This window comes from Odocoileus virginianus, chromosome 1 (assembly GCF_023699985.2).
Source record: "Odocoileus virginianus isolate 20LAN1187 ecotype Illinois chromosome 1, Ovbor_1.2, whole genome shotgun sequence".
Taxonomy (NCBI): Eukaryota; Metazoa; Chordata; class Mammalia; order Artiodactyla; family Cervidae; genus Odocoileus; species Odocoileus virginianus.
The window spans coordinates 66969347-66995790 of record NC_069674.1 but is presented as its reverse complement, the minus strand read 5'-3'; the positions used below and the strand labels follow the sequence as shown (position 1 = coordinate 66995790).

Sequence of the window (26444 nt, the reverse complement as noted above, 5' to 3'; positions counted from 1 at the left end):
AACAAGTTGGATTTATGTCAGCAATATGACATATGTATGACATATTGTATGTCATATAAATATGACAAAATATATTAATGCAATAGCCCAATGTTTCCAATAAGGAAATCTACAGAATCATGTAGCTGAGTGAATAAAAGGCAATTAATACCCTTCATTTAAATTAACAAAATACTTACTATCCAGCTCTTATTTTTTTTTTTAATTCATAGAAAACAATGCATAAAATGATTCCTGTCCTTTTAAAATTGTGGTTAAAAAACACAAAATTTACCATCTTAGCCACTTTGAGGATGACAGTAGTGTTAATTCCATGGACACTGTTGTGCAACAGATCTCTGCAACTTTGAGATCTTGCAAATCTGAAACTATATAACAAATGAACTACTCCCATTTTCATTCTCCCCTAGCCCCTGCAAACTACCTATCTACTTTCGAAGAATGTAACTATACAAAATATGTGTGTTTTTTGTGATCAGACTGTTACATTTAGCATGATGTAAAGTTTCAACCATCTTTAGCATCTTGTTTAAGACTAAACAATATTCCATTGTATGTATGTACACATGTATGTCTGTGCCTGTAACATATTTTCTTTTTTTTTTAAGCAACATTTCTTTTTTTTAAATTTATTTGTTTTAATTGTAGGCTAATTACCTTACAATATTGTAGTGGTTTTTGCCATACATTCACATGAATCAGCCATGGGGGTACATGTGTTCCCCATCCTGAACCCCCCTCCCACCTCGCTCCCCATCCCATCCCTCAGGGTCATCCCAGTGCACCATCCCTGAGCACCCTGTCTCATGCATCAAACCTGGACTGCCAATCTGTTTCACATATGATAATATATATGTTTCAGTGCTATTCTCTCAAATCATTCCACCCTTGCCTTCTCCCACAAAGTCCAAAAGACTGGTCTATACATCTGTGTCTCTTTTGCTGTCTCGCATATAGGGTCATTGTTACCATCTTTCTAAATTCCATATATATGTGTTAGTATACTGTATTGGTATTTTTCTTTCTGACCTTCTTCACTCTGTATAATAGACTCCAGTTTCATCCAGCTCATTAGAACTGATTCAAATATATTCTTTTTAATGGCTGAGTAATATTCCATTGTGTATATGTACCACACCTTTCTTATCTGCTTGTCTGACGATGGACATCTGGGTTGCTTCCATGTCCTGGCTATTATAAACAGTGCTGTGATGAACACTGGGGTAGACGTGTCTCTTTCAATTCTGGTTTCCTCAGTATGTATGCCCAGCAGTGGGAATGCTGGGTCATCAGTTCAGTTCAGTCGCTCAGTAGTGTCCGACTCTTTGCGACCACCATGTCCATCACCAACTCCTGGAGTCCACCCAAACACCATGTCCATTGAGTCAGTGATGCCATCCAACCATCTCATCTTCTGTCTTCACCTTCTCCTCCTGCCCTCAATCTTTCCCAGCATCAGGGTCTTTTCCAGTGAGTCGGCTCTTCGCATCAGGTGGGCAAAGTATTGGAGTTTCAGCTTCAGCATCAGTCCTTCCAATGAACATCCAGGACTGATCTTCTTTAGGATGGACTGGTTGGATCTCCTTGCAGTCCAAGGGACTCTCAAGAGTCTTCTCCAACAACACAGTACAAATGCATCAATTTTTCAGTGCTCAGCTTTCTTTACAATCCACCTCTCACATCCATACATGACCACTGGAAAAATCATAGCCTTTACTAGACAGACCTTTGTTGACAAAGCAATGTCTCTGCTTTTTAATATGTTGTCTAGGTTGGTCATAACTTTCCTTCCAAGGAGCAAGCGCCTTTTAATTTCATGGCTACAGTCACTATCTGCAGTGATTTTGGAGCCCAGGAAAATAAAGTCAGCCACTGTTTCCCCATCTATTTGCCATGAAGTGATGGGACCAGATGCCATGATCTTAGTTTTCTGAATGTTGAGCTTTAAGTCAGTTTTTTCACTCTCCTCTTTCATTTTCATCAAGAGGCTTTTTAGTTCCTCTTCACTTTCTGCCATAAGGGTGGTGTCATCTGCATATTTGAGGTTATTGATATTTCTCCCACCAATCTTGATTCCAGCCTGTGCTTCCTCCAGCCCAGAGTTTCTCATGATGTAACTCTGCATATAAGTTAAATAAGCAGGGTGACAACATGCAGCCTTGACATACTCCTTTTCCTATTTGGAACCAGTTTGTTGTTCCATGTCCAGTTCTAACTGTTGCTTCCTGACCTGCATACAGGATTCTCAAGAGGCAGGTCAAGTGGTCTGGTATTCCCATCTCAGAATTTTCCACAGTTTATTGTGATCCACACAGTCAAAGGCTTTGGCATAGTCAATAAAGCAGATATAGATGTTTTTCTGGAACTCTCTTGTTTTTTCGATGATCCAGCGGATGTTGGCAATTTGATCTCTGGTTCCTCGGCCTTTTCTAAAACCACTTCGAACATCTGAAAATTCATGGTTCATGTATTGCGGAAGCCTGGCTTGGAGAATTTTGAGCATTACTTTACTAGCGTGTGAGATGAGTGCAATTGTGCATTAGTTTGAGCATTATTTGGCATTGCCTTTCTTTTGCACTGGAATAAAAACTGACCTTTTCCAGTCCTGTGGCCACTGCTGAGTTTTCCAAATTTGCTGGCATATTGAGTGCAGCACTTTCACAGCATCATCTTATAGGATTTGAAATAGCTCAACTGGAATTCCATCACCTCCACTAGCTTTGTTCATAGTGATGCTTCCTAAGGCCCACTTGACTTCACACTCCAGGATGTCTGGCTCTAGGTGAGTGATCACACCATTGTGATTATCTGGGTCATGAAGATCTTTTTGTACAGTTCTTCTGTGTATTCTTGCCACCTCTTCTTAATATCTTCTGCTTCTGTTAGGTCCATTTATGTCCTTTATTGAGCCCATCTTTTTTTTTTTTTTTGCCCACCTTTGCATGAAATGTTCCCTTGGTACCTCTAATTTTCTTGATTTCACATGGCAGTTCTATTTCCAGTTTTTTAAGGAATCTCCATACTGTTCTCCATGGTGGTTGCACTAGTTTGCATTCCCACCAACAGTGTAAGAGGGTTCCCTTTTCTTCACACCCTCTCCAGCATTTATTGTTTGTAGACCTTTGGTTAGCAGCCATTCTGACCGCTTGAGATGGTACCTCATCGTGTTTTTGATTTGCATTTCTCTGATAATGAGTGGAGTTGAGCATCTTTTCATGTGTTTGTTAGCCATCTGTATGTATTCTTTGGAGAAATGTCTGTTTAGTTCTTTGGCCCATTTTTTGATTGGGTCATTTATTTTTCTGTAATCGAGCTGCAGGAGATGCTTGTATATTTTGGAGATTAATTATTTTTCAGTTGCTTCATTTGCTATTATTTCCTCCTGATCTGAAGGCTGTCTTTTCACCTTGCTTATAGTTTCCTTTGTTGTGCAAAAGCTTTTAAGTTTAATTAAGTCCCATTTGCTTATTTTTGCTTTTATTTCCATTACTCTGGGAGGTGGGTCATAGAGGATCTTGCTGTGATTTACATCAGAGAGTGTTTTGCCTATGTTTTCCTCTAGGAGTTTTATAGTTTATCGTCTTACATTTAGATCTTTAATCCATTTTGAGTTTATTTTTGTGTATGGTGTTAGAAAGTGTTCTAGTTTCATCTTTTACAAGTGGTTGACCAGTTTTCCCAGCACCACTTGTTAAAGAAGTTGTCTTTTTTTCCACTGTATATTCTTGCCTCCTTTGTCAAAGATAAGGTGTCCATAGGTTTGTGGATTTATCTCTGGGCTTTCTATTTTGTTCCATTAATCTATATTTCTGTCTATTTGTCAGTACCATACTGTCTTGATGACTGTGGCTTTGTGTAGAGCCTGAAGTCAGGCAGGTTGATTCCTCCAGGTCCATTCTTCTTTCTCAAGATTGCTTTGGCTATTTGAGGTTTTTTGTATTTCCATACAAATTGTGAAATTATTTGTTCTAGTTCTGTGAAAAATACCGTTGGTGGCTTGATAGGGACTGCACTGAATCTACAGATTGCTTTGGACTGTATACTCATTTTCACTATATTGATTCTTCCGATCCATGAACACTGTAAATTTCTCCATCTATTTGTGTCATCTTTGATTTCTTTCATCAGTGTTTTATAGTTTTCTATATATAGGTCTTTTGTCTCTTTAGGTCAGACAGTTTGATTGCTTCTATCTCTTGGCTATTATGAATAACACTGCAATGAACACTGCAGGGCAAATCTCTCTTTAAAATCCCGTTTACAATTCTTTTGGATCTCCATCTCCAGAAGTGAGATTGCTGAATTATACATTAATTCTATTTTTACTTTTTTTGAGAAAACTCTACACTGTTTTTCTTAGCAGCTGCACCATTTTACATTCCTAATAACGATGTACAAGTGTTCTGATTTCTCCACATCCTCACCAACACTTGTTTTCTGTTTTGAAAAATCATGCTAATCAGTGCATGTGATATCTCATTATGATTTTGATTTGTAGTTCCTGATGATTAGTGGTGCTGATGATCTTTTAATTTGCTTTGTGGTCACTTGCATATCTTCTTTGAAGAAATGTCTATTTGTATGTCTATTCAAGTCCTTCATACATTTTTTTAGTTGAGTTACCTGGTTTTTTGTTACTGTTGTTGAACTGTAGGAGTTCTTTATATATTATGAACATCAACCCGTTACGAAATATATAGCTTGCAAATATTTCTTCTCATTCTGTGGGTTGCCTTTTCATTCTATTGTTTCCTTTGTCACAGAGAAGTTTCAAAGTTTGATGTAGTCCTATATTTGTTTTTCTAGCCTGTGATTTTGGTGTTATATCCATTAAATCACTGCCAAGTGCAATGTTATGAAGATTTCCCCCTGTTTTCTACTATGTTAAAATTTTAGTTCCTACATTTAGGGTTTTAATTCATTTTGAATTTTTTTTTTAATACAGTAGGGTTTTAATTCATTTTGAATTGATGTTTTAATACAGTTTATTTTGCACATGAACATCCAATTTTCCAGCATCATTTCTAGAAGAGACTAGTAATAAAAAGTTTGCGTGACCCTCTTTTTTCTACATACCATTATTTGTCTTTTTTTAATCTGAAATTAATACTGTCACTATTACTTTCATTTGAGAAATGTTTATCAATCCATTTATTTTATTCTTTCAAGTTGTTTGTTTTTTGGTGTGACTCTTATAAATCTATTTTATTTTTAAACATTGTTTTGTCTTTTAATAAGGAAACTACAAACCAAATATGTTTAACTAATAGGTAAATATGTTTAACTAATAGGTTGTTTCAGCTTTTATCATCTCATTGTGTTTCCTTTGTTTTCTGTGTTCTGTGGGTTATTTTTGTTTGCTTTTATCTTCTCTAGAGGCTTTTCATTTATTCATTTTGGATGTGTCATTATCTATTCCTACAACTAACCATAAATTCCTTTGAGGCAACTCATCTCTATAATTCTACAGAATTACTGAAATAGATTCCTAGAAATAACAGGAAATCTTCAAGGCTTTTTAGAATTGCCAAAGTAAACAAGAAAATTCTAAGACATAAACACGCCATTTTAGAAGAAAACATAGGGTCCCGGATAATCTGGCTACTTCTTCCTTTTTAGCAACAAGTCACTTAAAACTTCAAAGCCAGAAAGTATGTACTTTTAACTTATTCAGAGAACTCAAAGTGTCCATACTCTAGAATGTGTGTGAACCTTGGCTAAGAAATTAATGTTTTCTGAATATCCATTATGTAACAGGCATTGCTGAATGTTATCTCACTTAAATCTTACAACAACCACTAGAGTATAACCTCCACAATAGCAGAGGTCTCATTTTGTCTTTTTTACCACTCTAATTATAACATTGAGAATGTGACCTGGACATAAAGGCACACAATAAATATTTATTTTGAGAATGAGTGGATGACATTTTTATGTGCCTTTTCAGAGTAAAAATAAAGGTAAAAGAGAAAAAGTGACTTGCTTAGAATTACACAGAAAGTGGCAGAGTTGGGATTTGATCTCAAGTCTGTTTGGCTGAAAGTGTTGTGTGTGCTAAGTCAGTTCAGTCAGTCATGTCCAATTCTGTGCAACCCCATGGGCTGCAGCCTGCCAGAATCCTCTATCCATGGGATTCTCCAGCCAAGAACACTGGATTGGGTTGCCATGCCCTCCTCCAGGGGATCTTCCTGACCCAGGGATCAAACTCACATCTCTCATGTCTCCTGTATTGGCAGATAAGTTCTTTACCACTAGTACCACCTGGGAAGCCCTATTAAAGTATCAGTCGCCTTTAACTTGACTTACAAAACCTTACATGGTATGATTGTGAGAGTCAATTCCTAGGTAGGTTGATAAGAAGTCCGAGGGTCCCCAAAGGGAGAGGGGTCTGGAATTCTCAAGGAGGAGAAAAGGACAAACTTTTTTTCCCTCTACTTTCCTTAGTCTTAGTCACATAAAAGCTTTTTATCTTTAAGCCTGGAACTGATGATTACATAACTAACGACTGGGTTTGGACTCTGTACTAAGGATTATACAGCAGCGATGTATCCTGCTTGAGGACAGTTTCTCCTTCCTGAGGGCCTTCTGGCTAATCCTGTTATCTTGAAATGTGGATTGTGGGAGTGGGTCTCTTTGCAACCTCCAGACATTCTTCTGACTCACTGTAATAACTAATTGGAGAGTATATAACTCCATTGCTAATACTAGCAAGGGGGCACTCTTTCTGCCCCCTTCTGATGTCTATGTCAGAAGCTTTCTCTATCCCTTTTATACTTTAATAAAACTCTATTGCACAAAAGCTCTGAGTGATCCAAGCTTCATCTCTGATCCTGGATTTAATTTTTCTCTTCCAGAGGCCAATAATCCCGGCATCTTTTCATGGGTCAACAATAATCTTTCAATTGTCCCAGTCTATTTCTCTTGTTACACCCCACTGAGATCAAAGATTCAACCACACTCCAATTCTTTCAGGTTCTTGATGGTTCTTTTGTAGTTTCTCCCAGTTATTAGCCTTTAAACTAGAACCTTCATCAGTTAATTTAGGTATCATTTCTCTTGGTTACCCTATGTTTGGTATGTTCTATTAAATATATCTATTGCACCCCATATTCCCCATCATAATTACATTTTCCCATTTAAATAAAGGAACAGAGCAGTGGTCAAGAAGAGGAAGCCTGAAAGTAGGGTATTAAAGTTCAAATCCAGACTCTACCACCTCTACTGATAGAACCTGTGGGGCATCTGAGTGAAGATATCTAGGACATGGAAAAGATACAACTCTCTTGCTTAAGAATAAAATCTAAGCTGGAGAAATAAATTTAGGTATTATCACCATTTGAAGGTGGTAGAAACTATTAGAATGTGTGGACTTTTCTATAGATTGTATACGGCAAAAGAAGAAAAGGATAGGACCCAGAGGAACAATACTACTTAAAGGTTGGGAAATAAATAATTTAGAGTGGAGAAAGAGAACTGGGTAGAGCTCGGGTACAAGTTAGTGATTGATGAAACTGAATGATGGATACATAGGGAGTCACTGCTCTATTTTTGGTTCTATTTTAGCTTTTGTTTGAAATGTTAATAATAAAATGTTTTTAAAAGAAGGGCAGGTGGAGGTAGACGAACTGCTGAAGGATTCTGAAAAGATGCAGTATTTGTGAAAGGGGAAAGCAGAAGTCATTACTACCTCAAAGGAACAAAGTGGAGTGAGCATAAGGATTTGGTAGTTGGGGCATTGTAATTCTTTTAGTAAGAACTGTTTCAGTGGAGCAGAAGCTTGATTTCAATGGTTTGGAACAAAACAAGTAAGAAATAGAGATACCAAGTAGTTGATGGAAATCTCAGCATGAAGGAAAGAAATGCTTACAGAGAGGGAGAGGACCAAGGATTTTGTTCCAGTTTTGGGTTTAGATGGTAGGTCCTTGGGAGGACATAAGTGGGAAAGGTGGATATTGAAGAAAGCAGAGAATGCCCCAGACACGGATAAAATGTAGAACGCAAACAAAAGTAGAGGGACAAATCTGAGAAAAGAGAAGATACAACCAACAACCTAATAAAATTCAAAGAAGATGATACAATCTTTGATACAGAAAGGGAAGGCAAGGAACAATTCAGAGAGATTTTTTTAAGACAGTAAACTATAGTCCATAGGGTCACAAAGAGTCAGACACGACTGAAGCGACTTAGGACAGATGGATGGAGGAACTGGATGAGACAAGGTGAGAGGGAACCAGGGGTAATTAAGTTATAATCAAAGGACAAGAGGAAGTCAAAGGTTTGGCAACAAGTCTGTGCCAGAGATTTCTGTGGAGAGATGACGTTGTAAGAAAGCCTGAAGACTCGATTAAAAAAACCAGATATGAATTTTATATTAGCTCTTAACCATCTTCTCGGTGAAAGCAGAGGGAGCCTAGAGAAGCAAATATAAAGCAAAGAAAAAAGTTATCTTTACTGGAAAAGAGCCTTCAGGAAGCAACATTTTGCTCTAATTACAAAAAAGGAAGGTATAGAAATTCAGTAGGGACTTTAAGATGAACACCAAAAAGCAAAATGAGAACACCTATGCAACCAAAAGAATTCCACTTAAAATCAAAATGTTGGCTTTTATATGTATATTGTTCTAAAATAAAAGAATATTTATGGTACAATCTACTTGCTGTTTTAAGAAATGGGGGCTTAGATAAGGTGGCAGTGGGAGAAGTGAAAAGTAGACAGATTAAAGTTAACTTCTGATGACTGAACAGATAGGACTTGTTAAAACGTATGAAAATGTAGAGCTAAATACAAAAAACATACACAAAATGTTAACATAAGTTATCTCTGGGTGACAGGCTTAAACATGATGCTTCCTTTATTCTTTTTAATTTTTTGGAGGAGTAATTAAGATAATCTAACTTAAACTCCAGGAGCTGGTGATGGACAGGGAGGCCTGGTGTGCTGCGATTCATGGGGTCCCAAAGAGTTGGACACGACTAAGTGACTGAACTGAACTGAACTTAATTCTAAAGGCAAGAATAAATTCTTGATGTAAAAAATTCAGTACTGAAATACACATGGCAAAAACTTAAAGTTCCTCTTCAAATTCAAATCCCTTATCCCACACTTTTCCCCTAGAGATAATCAAGTTAAAAGAGTTTTAAAGTTATAGGAGCTAAAATTAAAATAAAATAAAGGGTTTTAAAACCCTTTCCACATAGTTTACTGTAGTGTGTTTCTCAACCTTTCTTTTCATTATTTCACCTCCAAAATGAAAACTAATTATACATATGTAACATATATTATACTAAAATAATTATATAATGTAACTGAACTTAATTTAAATTTAACTTAGTCTTTCCCTAATGACAGATACTAAATACTAAGGAATAAGATTTGGTGTAGTAGAATTGAACTCTGGAGGGCACTCAAAACCATTGTAATATGTGATTGTTTGTGTTTATCCTTTTCCCCAAAAAACAGAACCATTTCTTCCTCTTGGGGTCAATACTGCCCTTGTTGAGAATGCATGGTGGACCGGTGTTTAAATAGACTGTCAGTCAAATTAGATTTAGTATGAACCATATTCTCCTTCAAACTTTTCTCTTGGCTTCCTTTATCATATTCCATTTGACTTCATTCTCTTGAGGTACTCCCTGTGGCCTCTTCTGTTACAATGTTTCCTAAACTTAGTGAATGTAAATATTTTTAAATACACATTCTAATATATGTTTACTTATTTGTTTAAAATTATATATCTGTTGTTGTTGTTTAGTCACCACATCATGTCCAATTCTTTGCGACCCCATGCACTATAGCCCACCAGGCTCTTTTGTTCATGGGATTTCCCAACCAAGAATACTGAAGTGGGTTGACATCTCCTTCTCCAAAACTATAAATAAATACTACTATATTAATAAAATATGTTCAATATAAAATGTACAAAAAATAGTTTAAAGGATGAAACTTTAAAAAAGGATGGATAGAAATTATAACTGTCTTTTTACATGTAAAACTGTATACACACTTTGGAAAAAACAGAGCTCTATATAAATTTTATACATTGCATTTTCAAGGTACATTTCTTTTCTCTCCATAGCCAATTCTACCTATTACTATGGCTTTGACCACCATCTACGAGGTTTAGTTCAGTTCAGTTACTCAGCTGTATCCGACTCTTCGTGAACTCATGGATTGCAGCCCACCAGGCTTCCCTGTCCATCACCAACTCCTGGAGCTTACTCAAACTGATGTGATGCCATCCAACCATATCATCCTCTGTCATCCCCTTCTCCTGCCTTCAATCTTTCCCATCATCAGGGTCTTTTCCAGTGAGTCAGTTCTTCGCATCAGGTGGCCAAAGCACTGGAGTTTCAGCTTCAGCATCAGTCCTTCCAATGAATATTCAGGACTGATTTCCTTTAGGATGGACTCGTTGGATCTCCTTGCAGTCCAAGGGACTCTCAAGAGTTTTCTTAAACACTACAGTTCAAAAGTGTCAATTCTTCAGCACTCAGCTTTCTTTATAGCCTAACTCTCACATCCATACATGACTACTGGAAGAAAAATAGCTTTGACTAGATGGAACTTTGTTGGCAAAGTAATGTCTTTGCTTTATAACATGCTGTCTAAGTTGGTCTAGGCTGGTCTAGGTTTTCTTCCAAGGAGTAAGCATCTTTTAATTTCATGGCTGCAGTCACCACCTGCAGTGATTTTGGAGCCCAAAAAAATAAAGTCAGCCACTGTTTCCATTGTTTCTCCATCTATTTGCCATGAAGTGATGGGACCAGATGCCATGATCTTACTTTTCTGAATGTTGAGTTTTAAGCCAACATTTTCACTCTCCTCTTTCACTCTCATCAAGAAGCTCTTTAGTTCTTCTTCGACTTTCTTCCATAAGGGTGGCATCATCTGCATATCTGAGGTTATTGATAGTTTTCCCAGCAATCTTGATTCGAACTTGTGCTTCATCCAGCCCACCATTTCTCATGATGTAACTCTGCATATAAGTTAAATAAGCAGGGACATCTCCCAAACTTATGTCTCCAGTGGATGCCTCTTCTGAGCTCCAGACTCATACGTTAAAATTGTCTAACTGAATATTCCCTTGAATGTGCCATGAGCACCTGAATACCGAACGTATCTTCCTCCTTCTCTATCTCACCACTTCGAATCTATGACTAAGATGTGTCAGTATTATCTCCTGAATAATTCTCAAATCAATGCAACTGTCTCCATTTTCACTGGCATCAATGTAAATTATTGCTGTAGGCTACTTAGTCTTGACAAAATTCATATGCTGAAGTCCTAACTGAAACCACCCATACATGAAAAACTATATTTGGAGATTGGGTCTTTAAAGAAGTAATTAAGTTAAAACAGAGTCATTAGGGTGTCCTTATAAGAAGAGGAAATCTGAAACACAGACACATACAGAAGGAAAATGATGTAAAGACACAGGGAGAAGACAGCTCTATGGACATTTACCTACAAGTCTTTGGATATATTCTTTCATTTCTCTTGGATTAATAACTAGGGGCATATTGCTAAGTCATATAATACATGTATGTTTAACTTTTTAAGGAAAAGACAAACTGTTTTCTGAAGTAGTTATACAATTTTACATTTTCCTTCAGCAGTATATGAGAGTTACAATTGCTCCATATCCTCACCAACACATGGTATGTTTAGGTCTTTCAACTTTTAGATATGTACTTAAATGACAAAGACCATTTCAACTTTTCACTTCCAAACTGTTTTTATTTCTTTTTCTTTATCACTGCACTAGTTAAGAAAATGTTAAGCAGAAGCAGTGAGAGCTCAAAGAATACTTGTCCTCCTACCTGATCATTTCTTAATGGCCACTTCTCATTTTTTTATTCCATCTTTACTTCTAAAACCTATGCAGGTATTCTAGATTCTTTATCAATTAATTCTAACATCTGAAGTCCATAGCATCCTTGAGAAGTTCTTTAGGAGTCTAAAACCTGTTTTGCATTGTGTTTATTTTTCCTGCTAACTCTCAATCACAGATTCTAGTCTATTTATATGACTGGTGATTATCAACTATGAGCTCATAGTTGGATGACCTTAACATGTGGAGAATTCTGACAGCTAAAACTAGAAATGCTTTCCTCTATAGAGGATCTGCACTTGCTTTATGTGAGAGTAGGTACTGTTACCAACCAAGGAACATGACAACCACAGTCACATGTCTCAAGATCTCAGGAGCTTTAATGCAAGGTTCATTCTCCCACCATGCTAGAGACCCAGAGCTTAGTGGACTGACCCCATCATTGACATGAACATTTAACTGCAGAGCAACTTCAGCATTTGCAATGACTTAGAGTTCACACATCTCCACTACAGTTTCAACTACTTTATCTGCTTATGTGTATCTGTATATGCATATGCCCCTCAGAGATTCTCTTACTTTTGGCAGGGCCAAAAGTGCATTAAACGTTATGCTTTTCTAACACCTAAAATTTGTTTTAGCAGGGAGAGGGCTCTTAAAAATAACTTGTCCTCCATTGAAGCAACCCAGAGGTCCATTGGCAGATGAATGGATAAGAAAGCTGTGGTACATGTACACAATGGAATATTACTCAGCCATTAAAAAGAATACATTCGAATCAGTTCTAATGAGGTGGATGAAACTGGAGCCTACTATACAGAGTGAAGTAATTCAGAAAGAAAAACACCAATACAGTATATTAACACATATATATGGAATTTAAAAGATGGTAACGACGACCCTATATGCAAGACAGCAAAAGAGATGCAGATGCAAAGAACAGACTTCTGGACTCTGTGGGAGAAGGCGAGGGTAGAATGATTTGAGAGAATAGCACTGAAATATGTATATTATCATATGTAAAACAGATCGCCAGTCCAGGTTCAATGCATGAGACAGGGTGTTCAGGGCTGGTGCACTGAGATGACCCGAAGGGATGGGATGGGGAGGGAGGTGGGAGGAAAGGTCAAGATGGGGAACACATGTACACCCATGGCTGATTCATGTGAATGTATGGCTAAAACCACCACAATATTGTAAAGTAATTAGCCTCCAATTAAAATAAATGTTTTAAAAAGTCAAAAAAATAAAACAAAATGTACTTATATCATGAAAAAATAAATAAATAAAAAATAACTCATCCTCAAGCTAGTAAAGCAAAAATCTTCTAAACCTTTACAGATAAGAGTATTTATTGATAATAAATGACTTAGACACGTAAATTGGCTTACTGCCACCTGTTTTATTAAATCAAATTGGGATGCCAATGATAAATGAGTTAAACATTTTGCTCATTTTTCTCTGTAAAATATTTCATATTTGGGTGTCCTAAAATTTTTTTGAGCCTTAAATGCTATTATCAAATCATTTAATACATTAAAAAGGGCAAAAGAGAACATTCTTTTTCATAGTTAAAATCCTTGTTAGTACTACAGCTGCTAAAAATGCTGAATACATTCCAAATATAGCCTAATGCATCCTACACACATGATTACAAGATTCTGTTCAATGATTAAAAAAAAAAAAATGCTGGCTTAGAAAATGAAGGTATCATACCTACACCCCCACATACAGCTAAACTGGCTTAATACTGCAGATAAGAATCTGCAACCTGTTTGCTACTGTTTGGATCCTGAATAATTTGTCAATATCTTGGTACACTCACTTTCAAACAAAGTGCTACATATAATATTGATGAGTATATAGTGATACTAGAACTTTTTAACTTTAAAAGTTTTTAAAAAGTTGCCAAAATTGGATTTTTGATGTCTAATCAACAGTCTAGAAGTCTTACTTGAACTGAAAAGATATATCCATTCAACTAACCTTTGGAAATAAAAATAAGAGGAAAGAAGTATTTTCTACAATTAAGTCACACAAATAATTAATACAACTGTTAAGTATAAATGTCTTTTCAAATTTATAGAATGAACTGAAATTAACAGGCTAATTTTACAAGTTAACCAGAACATTCATTAAATTAAGCAGAAGCAGAATTAGTTATTTTAATTAAGGAAAAGTATTCAAAAGGCTCTACATTAACTATATATTCTTAAGATTCATTATACCTGATATAATTGGCCCAATTTTATTTTATACTCAATATGTTTATGCCCTTTTTGACACTATAATGTATTATTTATAGCATGATGAACATTTACTGCAAAACGTTCTGAACTAATAAAGCATACCAGAAACTATGTACAGGTCTATCAACTGAAATCAGATAGCATAGCAAACAACAAAGCACATTTGGCAATATTACCTTCAAAACTAAAAGTTTTAAAAGTAACCCCCCCCTTTTTTTTTGCCTAATAAAATATAAACAATTTAATAATTCTCACAAAATCTCACAGAACTGAATGAAGGAAAATCATCATCACTCTTTCTACAACTATAGAATTACCAAATGTTAGATCATAAACTCGTGATTCTTTAGTAAAGTGAGGCATGTAATCATGACACATTTATAGTGAATCCTTGCTATTGTCTTATTCAAGGAAGCAATGTTTCTTAAATTTCTGACACTCAGCATAAACTAATATACTTACATATCATGTTATCAGAACTGTTAAAAAAAAAAAACTGACTTTCTTGCACACTAGAGTTCTTTGTTACCATGCACATTAGGAAATGTCTAACCCCTAAATAATTTAACTTTTAAAGTTTAAAAAAGACTGAAATAATAATCAGGATAACAAATTATTGAGCCAATCTCTGAATTAAGTCTACATTATCTAATTTTCCCTCAGAAAACCTCAGCTCAATGGGTAATATTATCACCCTCATTTGATATCTGACATTCTGAAACACTGTAAGACCTACCGAAAGTTGCATAATCAACAAAGGAAATCTTAGTTCTGTCTGATACTAAAGTCCAAGGACCCAGTTCTTAACCACTGTATTATCCTGGCTTTAACATTATTTGACTAGAAGTTCAGAAATGTAACCTTTAAATTAAATATCTGGCTACTCAAATGATTAAAAAAAAAACTATACTTAATCCAATAAAAATTATTTTAGAAAATTTTAAGATTTTTTTAACCACTTGTATTGACTATAAGAGATAAAATTTAAATAATGAACATGGCAAGGCAGTTCATTTTTCTTCATATAAAGTCTTAGAAACTTAACTAATCAAGTTTTTCCTATAAAGATAATCTTATTAAAATTCATAGGAAATAAAAAATAAATCAATGACATACCACTACACACCTACTAAAATAGCTAAAATCCAAAACACTGACAGTATCAAATGCTGATGAAGATGTGGAGCAATAAGAACTTTGTTTCTTTGCTAATAGGTATGTAAAATAATACAGCCACAATGACGGACAGTTTGGCGGTTTCTTACAAAGCTAAAAATACTATAATATACAGCAATCATGTGCTTTGGTATTTACTCAAATCAGCTGAAAGTTTATATGCACACAAAAATCTGCACATGAAGGTTTATAACAATTTAAATCATAATTGTCAAAAAAAATGGAAGCAACAACACGTCCTTCAGTAGGTGAATGGGTAAATAAACTAGGTCTATGTACAAAGTAAAATATTATTCAGTGACTAAAAGAAATGAGCAATCAAGCAACAAAGACATGAAGAAACCTTAAGTACATATTACTAACAGAAACCAGTATGAAAAGGCAACCTACTGTATGATTCCAATTATATGATATTCTATAAAAGATAAAACTCTAAAGACAGAAAAAAAATCAGTGGTTGCCAGGGGTTAAGAGAGAAGTGTGGAAAGGATTCAAAGTTGCAGCACTGAGTATTTTTAAGTGTACCTTTTCTGTATGATACTATATACCCACTAGATCATAAAAAAAGCAAAAAACATCTACTTCTGCTTCATTGACTACACTAAAGCCTTTCACTATGTGGATCACAACAAGCTGTGGGAGATTCTTAAAGAAATGGGAATACCAGACCACCTTACCTGTCTCTTGAGAAACATATATGCAGGACAAGAAGCACCAGTTAGAACTGGACATGGAACAATGGATTGGTTCAAAACTGGGGAAGGTATATATCAAGGCTGTATACTGTCACCCTGCTTATTTAATGTATATGCAGAGTACACTGTGTGAAATGCCAGGCTGGATGACTCACAAGCTGGAATCAAGACTGCAGGAAGAAATATCAACAACCTCATATATGCAGATGACACCACTTTAATGGCAGAAAGCAAAGAGGAACTAAAGAGACTCTTGATGAAGGTGAAAGAGAAGAGTGAAAAAGGTGGCTTAAAACTCAACATTCGGGTGGAGGGGGAGGTGGGAGGGGGGATCGGGATGGGGAATACATGTAAATCCATGGCTGATTCATGTCAATGTATGACAAAAACCACTACAATACTGTAAAGTAATTAGCCTCCAACTAATAAAAATAAATGAAAAAAAAACTCAACATTAAAAAAACAAAGATCACGGCATCTGGTCCCATCACTTCATGGCAAAATAGATGGGGAAAAAGTGGAAACACTGACAGATTTTTTTTTCTTGGGTTCCAAAATCACTGTGGATGGTGATGGCAGTCATGAAATTAAAGGATGTTTGCTGGGCTTCCCTGATAGTGGTAAAGAATGTGCCTGCCAAAGCAGGAGATACAGGTTCGATCCCTGATCCGGGAAGATCTCACATGCAGTTGGACTTGTGCCACAACTACTAAGCTTGTGCTCTAGAGTATGGGAGCTTCAACAACTGAAGCCCATGTACCTAGAACCCGTGCTCCACAAGAGGAGCCACTGCAATGAGCAGCTCACTGCACCACAGGAGAGTAGCCCCCGCTTGCCACAACTAGAGGAAAGCCTGTGCAGCAATAAAGACCTAGCACAGCCAAAAGTAAAAAAATAAAAAAAAATATTTTTTAAAATGATGCTTGCTCCTTGGAAGAAAAGCTGTGACAAACCTAGACAGCATATTCAAAAGCAGAGACATCACTTATCCAATAAAGGTCTGTATTCAAAGCTATGGTTTGCAGTAATCATGTACAGAGGGGAGAGTTGAACCATAAAGAAGGCTGAGCACCAAAGAATTGATGCTTTCAACTGTGGTGCTGGAGAAGACTCTTGAGAGTCCCTTGGACAGCAAAGAGATCAAACCAGTCAATCCTAAAGGAAATCAATCCTGAATATTCATTGGAAGAACTAATGCTGAAGCTGAAGCTCCAATAATTTGGCCACTTGATACGAAGACCTGACTCACTGGAAAAGACCCTGATGCTGGGAAAGATTGAAGGCAAGAGGAAAAGAAGGCAACAGAGAGTGAGATGGTTGGATGGCATCACTGACTCAATGAACATGAGTTTGAGCAAACTCAGGGAGATAGTGAAGAACAGGGAAGCCTGGCGTGTTGCAGTTCATGGGGTTGCAAAGAGTCAGAGATGACTTAGCAACTGAACAATGACCAACAGTAATGAACAATAATGGTGGAGACAGGAAATTACATATTTGCATAATGCCTTATGCATCCTGCATTGGTGTGGTGCATTTGTTACAACTGATGTCTATGAGGCCAGGAGATTGATAACTGACAGAGGAAACTTTACAATATGAAAATATAATACATTAATGTGCTTTATAGGAAAAACTAACAACTGAATGGATCATACCATTTTCAGGGAAGGCATTATATGACAGTTTAATAACCTCTAATTAAATCTCTCATACACCAAAAATTTTCATCTTAGTCTCTATCAGGACTTTGAAAACTTTTTAATTAATTAATTAATTTAATTGGAGGCTAATTATTTTACAATATTGTGGTGTTTTTTGCCATACATTGACATAAAATCAGCCACGTGTGTACATGTGCCCCCATCCAGAACCCCCCTCCCACCTCCCTCCCCATCCCATCCCTCTGGTTGTCCCAGTGCACCAGCTTTGAGTGCCCTGTTTCATGCATTATACTTGAATTGATGATCTATTTCACATAATTTGTATGACAGAAAATGGGAAATTACTATATGCAGTTCAGAAATTAGTCTATAAATAGTATCATTTAGCATCCACTCAATAAACAAACATGCAAAGAAAATCTGTGGCTATCAAATACATTTTCTTTTAGCTATCTGATGTGCAGTCTCTCTGTAAGACAGGAATACAAATAATACTGGCTCATTATCTTCCAGTATTCCTTAATAAAGAGACAAAAATACTTTCATTTAGACATACCTTAACTATTTCTTCAATGAAACAAATGTGAGAAACAGGATCCCTCTTCTTGGCTAATATTTTTTGTAGATGTTGCACCTAAAAGGAAGGAAAAGAGGGAAAACATACATAATTCAGTATTTTCAAATGCAACAAGCATAGAGTACAGGTACTAGAAACAGTAAGGGAAGGGAAAAGGCATTTTGCTAGAGCCCTTACATACATTCTAATTAGTTAAGGAGGTATTTTGACCTTTCAGAGATTTTAAGAAAGCTGCCCAAGATCACACAACTTTGAATAACTAAGAATTAACCCACAGCTCAGCAGGTAGGTTCTGCCTGCAGTGCAGGAGACAGGAGACGCAGGTTCAACCCCTGGGTCAGGAAGGTCCCTGAAGGAGGAAATGGCAACGAAAACTCCTATGGACAGAGGAGCCTACTGCACTATAATCCAAAGGGTTGCAGACAGTCAGACACAACTAAGCACACAGCACGCTAACTCATAGTTCATGCTATTTTTCACTCTCTCAAATACTTACCTGACCACAGACAGTAAAAATATGATCCACAAGTTTCTCCATGTTGGTCCAGAGGGAAGCACGAAAAGCTGCAGTGTTCCCTGGGGTTGGCATGGTAGATCGTCCAGGTCCCCCTGTTATGAGAGACAAAAAAACAAGCAAAATAAAATGTTTCAAAGTTAACAAAATGTATGTTATTATGAAAAGCACATATATGCTAACAAATGAAAAGTCTTTATGAAGAAACAATAATTTATCATGAGTGATATAAAAAAGAATCTTAACCTTTTGTGTTTAAGAAAAGAAATAAAATCACACATACGTGCACACACATAGACACACCCCACACACACACCTAACAAAGATAATACACAAAACAAGAATTCCCTGAAGAAGGAAATGGCACCCACTTCAGTATTCTTGCTTGGGAAACCGTGTGACAGATGAGCCTGGCGGGTTACAGTTCAAGGGGTCGCCAAGAGTCAGACACGACTGAGTACGCATTCACTAACACTCTCCACAAAAACAACAAGACACTGCAGCTTAGATATCTCATTTGTTAAATGAAAGTATTAATCTTGACTCTATGAATTATCTGATAAATGTAACATTCTATAAATATTTTTAATTTGAATATAGTTGACTTATTCTATAATTCTTTATAGCAGTTTTTTCCCCCAATCAGAATAGCTCTCCATTACAAAATACTCTTAAAGGGAATCTTAAAACCCCTGCAAATTAAGACTATGCTCCTATTTTCTGTAACTTCTCCTGTTTCCTCTTACCTGACATCCCATGAAGGGATATGACATATCTGATTTTCTGTTTAATTTCAGATAATGTCATCTCACTGTTTTCCACTCACAAATGGGTTGAAGCCTTGCGGATCTGAAGTGTAATCAGTAGAAATATAATGGTACTTATTCAAAATAAAGGAAGGTCTTAAAAGCCACAAAAGCTATAAAATAAATAAGAATTTTGGATAGCTGTTTTTTTCTTTTTTGGGATCTTCTGGGCTTTAACATAAACACTGAACAAACCAGAATCTTAAAAGTGTAGAGGAACAGAAAATTTTTTAGTGAAACAAGTGAGAAGATCACTATCATGGGTGAGAGAGTTTTAAATATAAGTTTGCGTTCCCAAAGCCATAGATATATAATAACTTCATGAAAATGTGACCAAGGATACTAGCAGTGGTATCAGCCTCCAACACATGTGAGTGAAAACTTATCACGTATTTTTTTAATCCATTTGAATATGTCCCAGCTCACCATTCTGTCATGCCAAAGAAACAAAAACTCAGTAACACTGATAGAGAACATTTTCCATTCCATGATATTCTACAGGAGCCATGAATTTCTACCATTCAAAAATTTGGGAAACCACCTCTCGTGTTTAGTTCTTCATCATACCAGGTTCCTTGTTATTTAGAAGCATGCTTGTTTTGTACATATACATACATATACATACACAAAAATAAATATATGTGTATATGTATAACTGAGTCAACTTGTTGTGCATCTGAAACACTGTAAGTCAACCACACTTCAATAAAATATATACATTTATAAAAAGAAACAATCCTGGACACAGGCAGATTCAAGTCACCAGGCAGATTCAGTTCTAGCCTTCTCAGAAGCTATCTTACTTGAGCTATGTTCTTCATTTGTGTTTGACCTAAAAGTGCAAGGTACAGGGACAGTAAGTATGGCACATTAATCAAGTGAGTTTGGTTTCAGGTTATTACCTGCTGAATTTGTATGTGTTTAGTTCTACTATTCAGTATGTTGCTAGTATGAGGAAGAAGTCCCTTAATGAAGTCATGTAGGAATGAAAGATGCCCTTGCCATTATGTTCTTAGAAGGAATATTTCCGTATTTGTTCAGACTTCAGTTATGTTCGATGTACAACTAACACTTACAGTTTCAAAAATGCAGATTTTTCTTTGTATCTTGTCTTCATAATAAGGAAATAACTTACTAAATCACATAAATTGATATACTGTATGTCTAACAAATGCAGAAAATATTTCTTCACCCCCATCCAAAAAAAAGGAATTAATAAAAATGGTTTCCTAGAGGGGGCAGTCGCAGTGGCAGGAAGTAGGACCAGGTGAGAAGAATAGAGACGGAAGCAGTGAGTCTCTGTGAATCATGCAATGATTTAACATGTTTCAAAGTGAATTTAAACTTACAGGAATGAAAAAGGCAAACTCAAACTAAACACAAACAAATACAGAAACACATAAAACTAATGGAATGTCAAATTAGTAAGATAACCATACAAAGGAAATTAATTATTTCAAGGAATTTTTAATTACAGCATTCTGACTTTAATAAGATACATTTTAGGGGCAAAAAGAGTTGCATGTCTATTTTCCTAACAGATGTGTTGCTTCACTGATCGATGAGGAAGACTTTCTTATCTCTCCTTGCTATTCTTTGGAACTCTGCATTCAGAAGCTTGTATCTTCCCTTTTCTCCTTTGTTTTTCACTTCTCTTCTTTTCACAGATATTTGTAAGGCCTCCTCAGACAGTCATTTTGCTTTTTTGCATTTCTTTTTCTTCAGGATAGTCTTGATCCCTGTCTCCTGTACAATGTCACAAACCTCCATCCATAATTCATCAGGCACTCTGTTTATCAGATCTGGTCCCTTAAATCTATTTCTCACTTCCACTGTATAATCATAAGGGATTTGATTTAGGTCATACCTGAATGGTCCAGCAGTTTCCCCCACTTTCTTCAATTTAAGTCTGAATCTGGCAATAAGGAGTTCATGATCTGAGCCACAGTCAGCTCCCAGTCTTGTTTTTGCTGACTGTGTAGAGCTTCTCCATCTTTGGCTGCAAAGAATATAATTAATCTGATTTCAGTGTTGACCATCTGGTGATTTCCCTGTATAGAGTCTTCTCTTGCATTGTTGGAAAAGGGTGTTTGCTGTGACCAGTGGGTTCTCTTGGCAAAACTCTATTAGCCTTTGCCCTGCTTCATTCTGTACTCCAAGGCCAAATTTGCCTGTTACTCCAGGTGTTTCTTGACTTCCTACTTTTGCATTCCAGTCCCCTATAATGAAAAGGACATCTTTTTTGGGTGTTAGTTCTAAATGGTCTTATAGGAAGGTCTTCATAGAACCGTTCGACTTCAGCATCTTCAGCATTACTGGTTGGGGCATAGGCTTGGATTACTGTGATACTAAATGGTTTGCCTTGGAAACAAACAGAGATTATTCTGTCATTTTTGAGACTGTATCCAAGTACTGCATTTCGGACTCTTCTGTTGACGATAAATGGCTACTCCATTTCTTCTAAGGGATTCCTGCCCACAGTAGTAGTTACAATGGTCATCTGAGTTAAAGTCACCCATTCCAGTGCATCTTAGTTCACTGATTCCTAGAATGTTGACGTTTACTCTTGCCATCTCCTGTTTGACCACTTCCAATTTGCCTTGATTCATGGACCTAACATTCCAGGTTTATATGCAATACTGCTCTTTACAGCATCAGACCTTGCTTCTATCACCAGTCATATCCGCAACTGGGCAGAGCTCCAAAGAATAGCAAGGAGAGATAAGAAAGCCTTCCTCAGCGATCAATGCAAAGAAATAGAGGAAAACAATAGAATCGGAAAGACTAGAGATCTCTTCAAGAAAATTAGAGGTATGAAGGGAACATTTCATACAAAGAAGGGCTCAATAAAGGACATAAATGGTATGGATCTAACAGAAGCAGAAGATGTTAAGAAGAGGTGGCAAGAATACACAGAAGAACTGTGCAAAAGAGATCTTCATGACCCAGATAATCACAATGGTGTGATCACTCACCTAGAACCAGACATCCTGGAATGTGAAGTCAAGTAGGCCTCAGGAAGCATCACTATGAACAAAGCTAGTGGAGGTGATGGAATTCCAGTTGAGCTATTTCAAATCCTATAAGATGATGCTGTGAAAGTGCTGCACTCAATATGCCAGCAAATTTGGAAAACTCAGCAGTGGTCACAAGACTGGAAAAGGTCAGTTTTCATTCCAATCCCACAGAAAGGCAATGCCAAAGAATGCTCAAAGTACTGCACAATTGCACTCATCTCACACGCTAGTAAAGTAATGCTCAAAATTCTCCAAGCCAGGCTTCAGCAATACATGAACTGTGAACTTCCAGATGTTCAAGCTGCTTTTAGAAAAGGCAGAGGAACCAGAGATCAAATTGCCAACATCCATTGGATCATCGAAAAAGCAAGAGAGTTCCAGAAAACATCTGTATCTGCTTTATTGACTATGCCAAAGCCTTTGACTTTGTGGATCACAATAAACTGTGGAAAATTCTGAAAGATATGGGAATACCAGACCACTTGACCTGCCTCTTGAGAAACCTGTATGCAGGTCAGGAAGCAACAGTTAGAACTCGACATGGAACAACACCTGGTTCCAAGTAGGAAAAGGAGCACATCAAGGCTGTATATTGTCACCCTGCTTATTTAACTTATATGCAGAGTACATCATGAGGAACGCTGGGCTGGAGGAAACACAGGCTGGAATCAAGACTGCTGGGAGAAATATCAATAACCTCAGATATGCAGATGATGCCACCCTTATGACAGAAAGTGAAGAAGAACTAAAGAGCCTCTTGATGAAAGTGAAAGAGGAGAGTGAAAAAGTTGGCTTAAAGCTCAACATTCAGAAAACTAAGATCATGGCATCTGGTCCCATCACTTCATGGGGAATAGATGGGGAAACAGTGGCTGACTTTATTTTTCTGGACTCCAAAATCAATGCAGATGGTGTCTGCAGCCATGAAATTATAAGACACTTACTCCTTGGAAGGAAAGTTATGACCAACCTAGACAGCATATTAAAAAGCAGAGACATTACTTTGCCAGCAAAGGTCTGTCTAGTCAAGGCTATGGTTCTTCCAGTAGTCATGTGTGGATGTGAGAACTGGACTGTGAAGAAAGCTGAGCGCTGAAGAATTGATGCTTTTGAACTGTGGTGTTGGAGAAGACTCTTGAGAGTTCCTTGGACTGCAAGGAGATCCAACCCGTCCATCCTAAAGGAGATCAGTCCTGGGTGTTCACTGGAAGGACTGATGCTGAAGCTGAAACTCCAATACTTTGGCCACCTGATGTGAAGAGCTGGCTCATTTGAAAGGATCATGATGCTGGGAAAGATTGAGGGCGGGAGGAGAAGGGGACAACAGAGGATGAGATCATTGTATGGCATCACTAACTTGATGTACATGAGTTTGGGTAAACTTCGGGAGTTGGTGATGGACAGGGAGGCCTGGTGTGCTGCAGCTCCCAGGATGGCAAAGAGTCGGACACAACTGAGTAACTGAACTGAAATGAACTGTGTTGCTTCATAGCAATAATGAAACTAGATGTATTTTAGGATGGTGCAAATGAAGGTTCTCTCCATAAACAGAACAAAGACAGGTGTATAATCGGGATTAGACGTCTTTCCTACTGCTGCTCAGTAAAGGAGAGAGGTAAGACAACTCCTCACTAGAAATGAACATGTCTGAGACTCAAATTCTCATCTCTATGCAACAACCCTCAGTAAAAGAATACAAAGCTTATTGAATAAAAAAGTGATTCTGTACCCAAAGCAGTGAAAATAGAAGGTCAACCTGGAGCACAATGGGCCAGAGAGCAAAGAAGTGCTTAAAAACCAATGGAGATTAGGAAGCTTCCACAAAACAAATCTGAGAGTATCTGGTGAGTCAAAATAATACCAATGATAATAGTTTCTAAAACATTGATTTAAAAAAATATTCCCTGAGTTCAGAGTTAAAAACTCAAATGTTTAAAAGGGGTGGGAACTGCTGTTTAAAGAAGACTGTCAGTTAATAAGTGCAAAGGAAATGATAATGTTATGGGAAAAAATCACTATTTTGCAAATAACAACTAATAAAATAATGAAATGAGGGAATGATTATCAGTGGGTAAAATGTTATGGGGAACAGGATATTTCACATGGTGCAAAGTGTGCACCCAAACTTACTCACTAATTACTAAGAAAAGAGTACTTTTACAAGCAGCAATCTGGCATACACTATAATAACAAACAAGCAACAATGAGACAGACTGACATAATTCTGGTGTTTCCTGATATGATGTAATGGAAAATACACATCATCTTACCAGTTTTTTTTTTTTTTTCCAGTTTTTTACCTTGAATGTAACAATGAAGAAACAAACAGACAAATTCTGAGTGTGGGGTTTGCTGAACATGTTAATGCCATAAAAGATAAAAAAGATAGTGCTTTTTTTTTATTATTAAAGCAGAGTAGAAACAAGACAACCAATGGAATAGCATAATGGCTAATTGGTTCCAGCTGGGAGGGGAAACAGCCATTAAGAATATTTTATCAAAATAACTTAAAAATACTGAATGTGGATTACATACAAAATAATATTAATGTATCAGTGTGAAATTTCTTGAGGCTGATGCCTAAGAATGTTACTGGATATGATATACATGCACAGCTCTTTGCACATGTTAGAATGTCTCAACATAAACTGAGGATTTTAACCTCAAAGTGAATAGCACACATTTCAATTCAAGCTAAGCTTAAAGACAAGGTAGTACAAGAGCCCATCAATGGTGAGAGTCTATCCTACTTTTACAGAGGGCAAGAATCAAGAAAACCAGAGGTTATGTTTGTAAGTTTTTCACTCTAGTTTCTCAACAATTTGAAGTTTAGGAAAGAACTACATGCTCCTTTTTTTTATTCTTCTTTGCCTTGCCCTGTGGCTTGTGAGATCTTAGTTCCCTGAACAGGGATTGAACCCAGGCCCTAGCAATGGAACTTCTAAGTCCTAATCACTAGACCACCAGGGAATTACCTACATGCTCCTTTAGTAAAGAGATGTTATTATTTTTTTACTCTGATAATAGTGGAAAACAGTAACAAAGAGAAACATTTAGGAGTTTAAAATATGAATACTCCTGTTCAAAATCTAGGTCTATTTAATTTTTCAAATTATTTGCAGTGTTCTACAAAGAATATTATGTAAAAGTGTAAATGAACTGGACAGGTAATACTGAAACAACAGGCAATTATCTTAGATGTTACATAAAGAATGAACTTATAACAGTGAGGAAAAGGCATGCAGTGCCTTAGAAAATATTAATCAAATTACTGGAATATGTTTAGTTTTGTTTTATTATAAAGAATTATGGAATGCATCAACCCACTACTCTTACAATAGGTAAGAGCAGAAATACAAAAAGGTATTATTTTCTGCTAGCAATTATTTGGAAGAACTGAGACACCAAAAAAAGCTAAGATCATAGTCATTGGTTCTATTAGTTCGAGTGGCTTCATTTTTCTTGTTTATAGTTTAATTCTTAAGGACTTTTATCCTCATACACTAAATACATCTTGCTGAAGAAATAAACATAATAAAAAATAGTCAACTAAACATAGAACAGTTGCATAAAGGGAGCAAGAATAACTAAAACAAAAAACGAATGCCATTATCCACTAGCTTTATGAACCTCAAAAAACAAAATTAAGTGTTTTAAACTAAGTTTTATTAATGTGATAGAAGAAACTAAGAGGTACTCAAAAAACAATACTTGAGTAACTTCTAGTTAATGGAATAAAATCATTTTCTTGCCTTTGCCCCTTAAAGGGCAATGGAAAAAAGAAAAAACGGTAGAAAAAAAATGTCAATTTCAAAAATACAAAAAAATCAATTAAAAACTTCAAACTTTAGATTATGAAGCATATATGCCAAATGCTATAGATAAATCAAAATGAACAAGGAAGCAGATAGCTGATATC

At 36.5% G+C, this 26444-nt stretch overlaps 1 protein-coding gene across 1 annotated transcript in view; it reads right to left on the bottom strand.

The window, feature by feature from the left end:
- COG5 (component of oligomeric golgi complex 5) overlaps positions 1–26444 on the bottom strand; it is a 268380-nt gene that overhangs the window by 89565 nt on the left and 152371 nt on the right. The window contains 2 exon segments of the mRNA XM_070469136.1: positions 18168–18245; positions 18685–18797. Of these exon segments, the coding sequence (XP_070325237.1) occupies positions 18168–18245; positions 18685–18797 (191 nt within the window).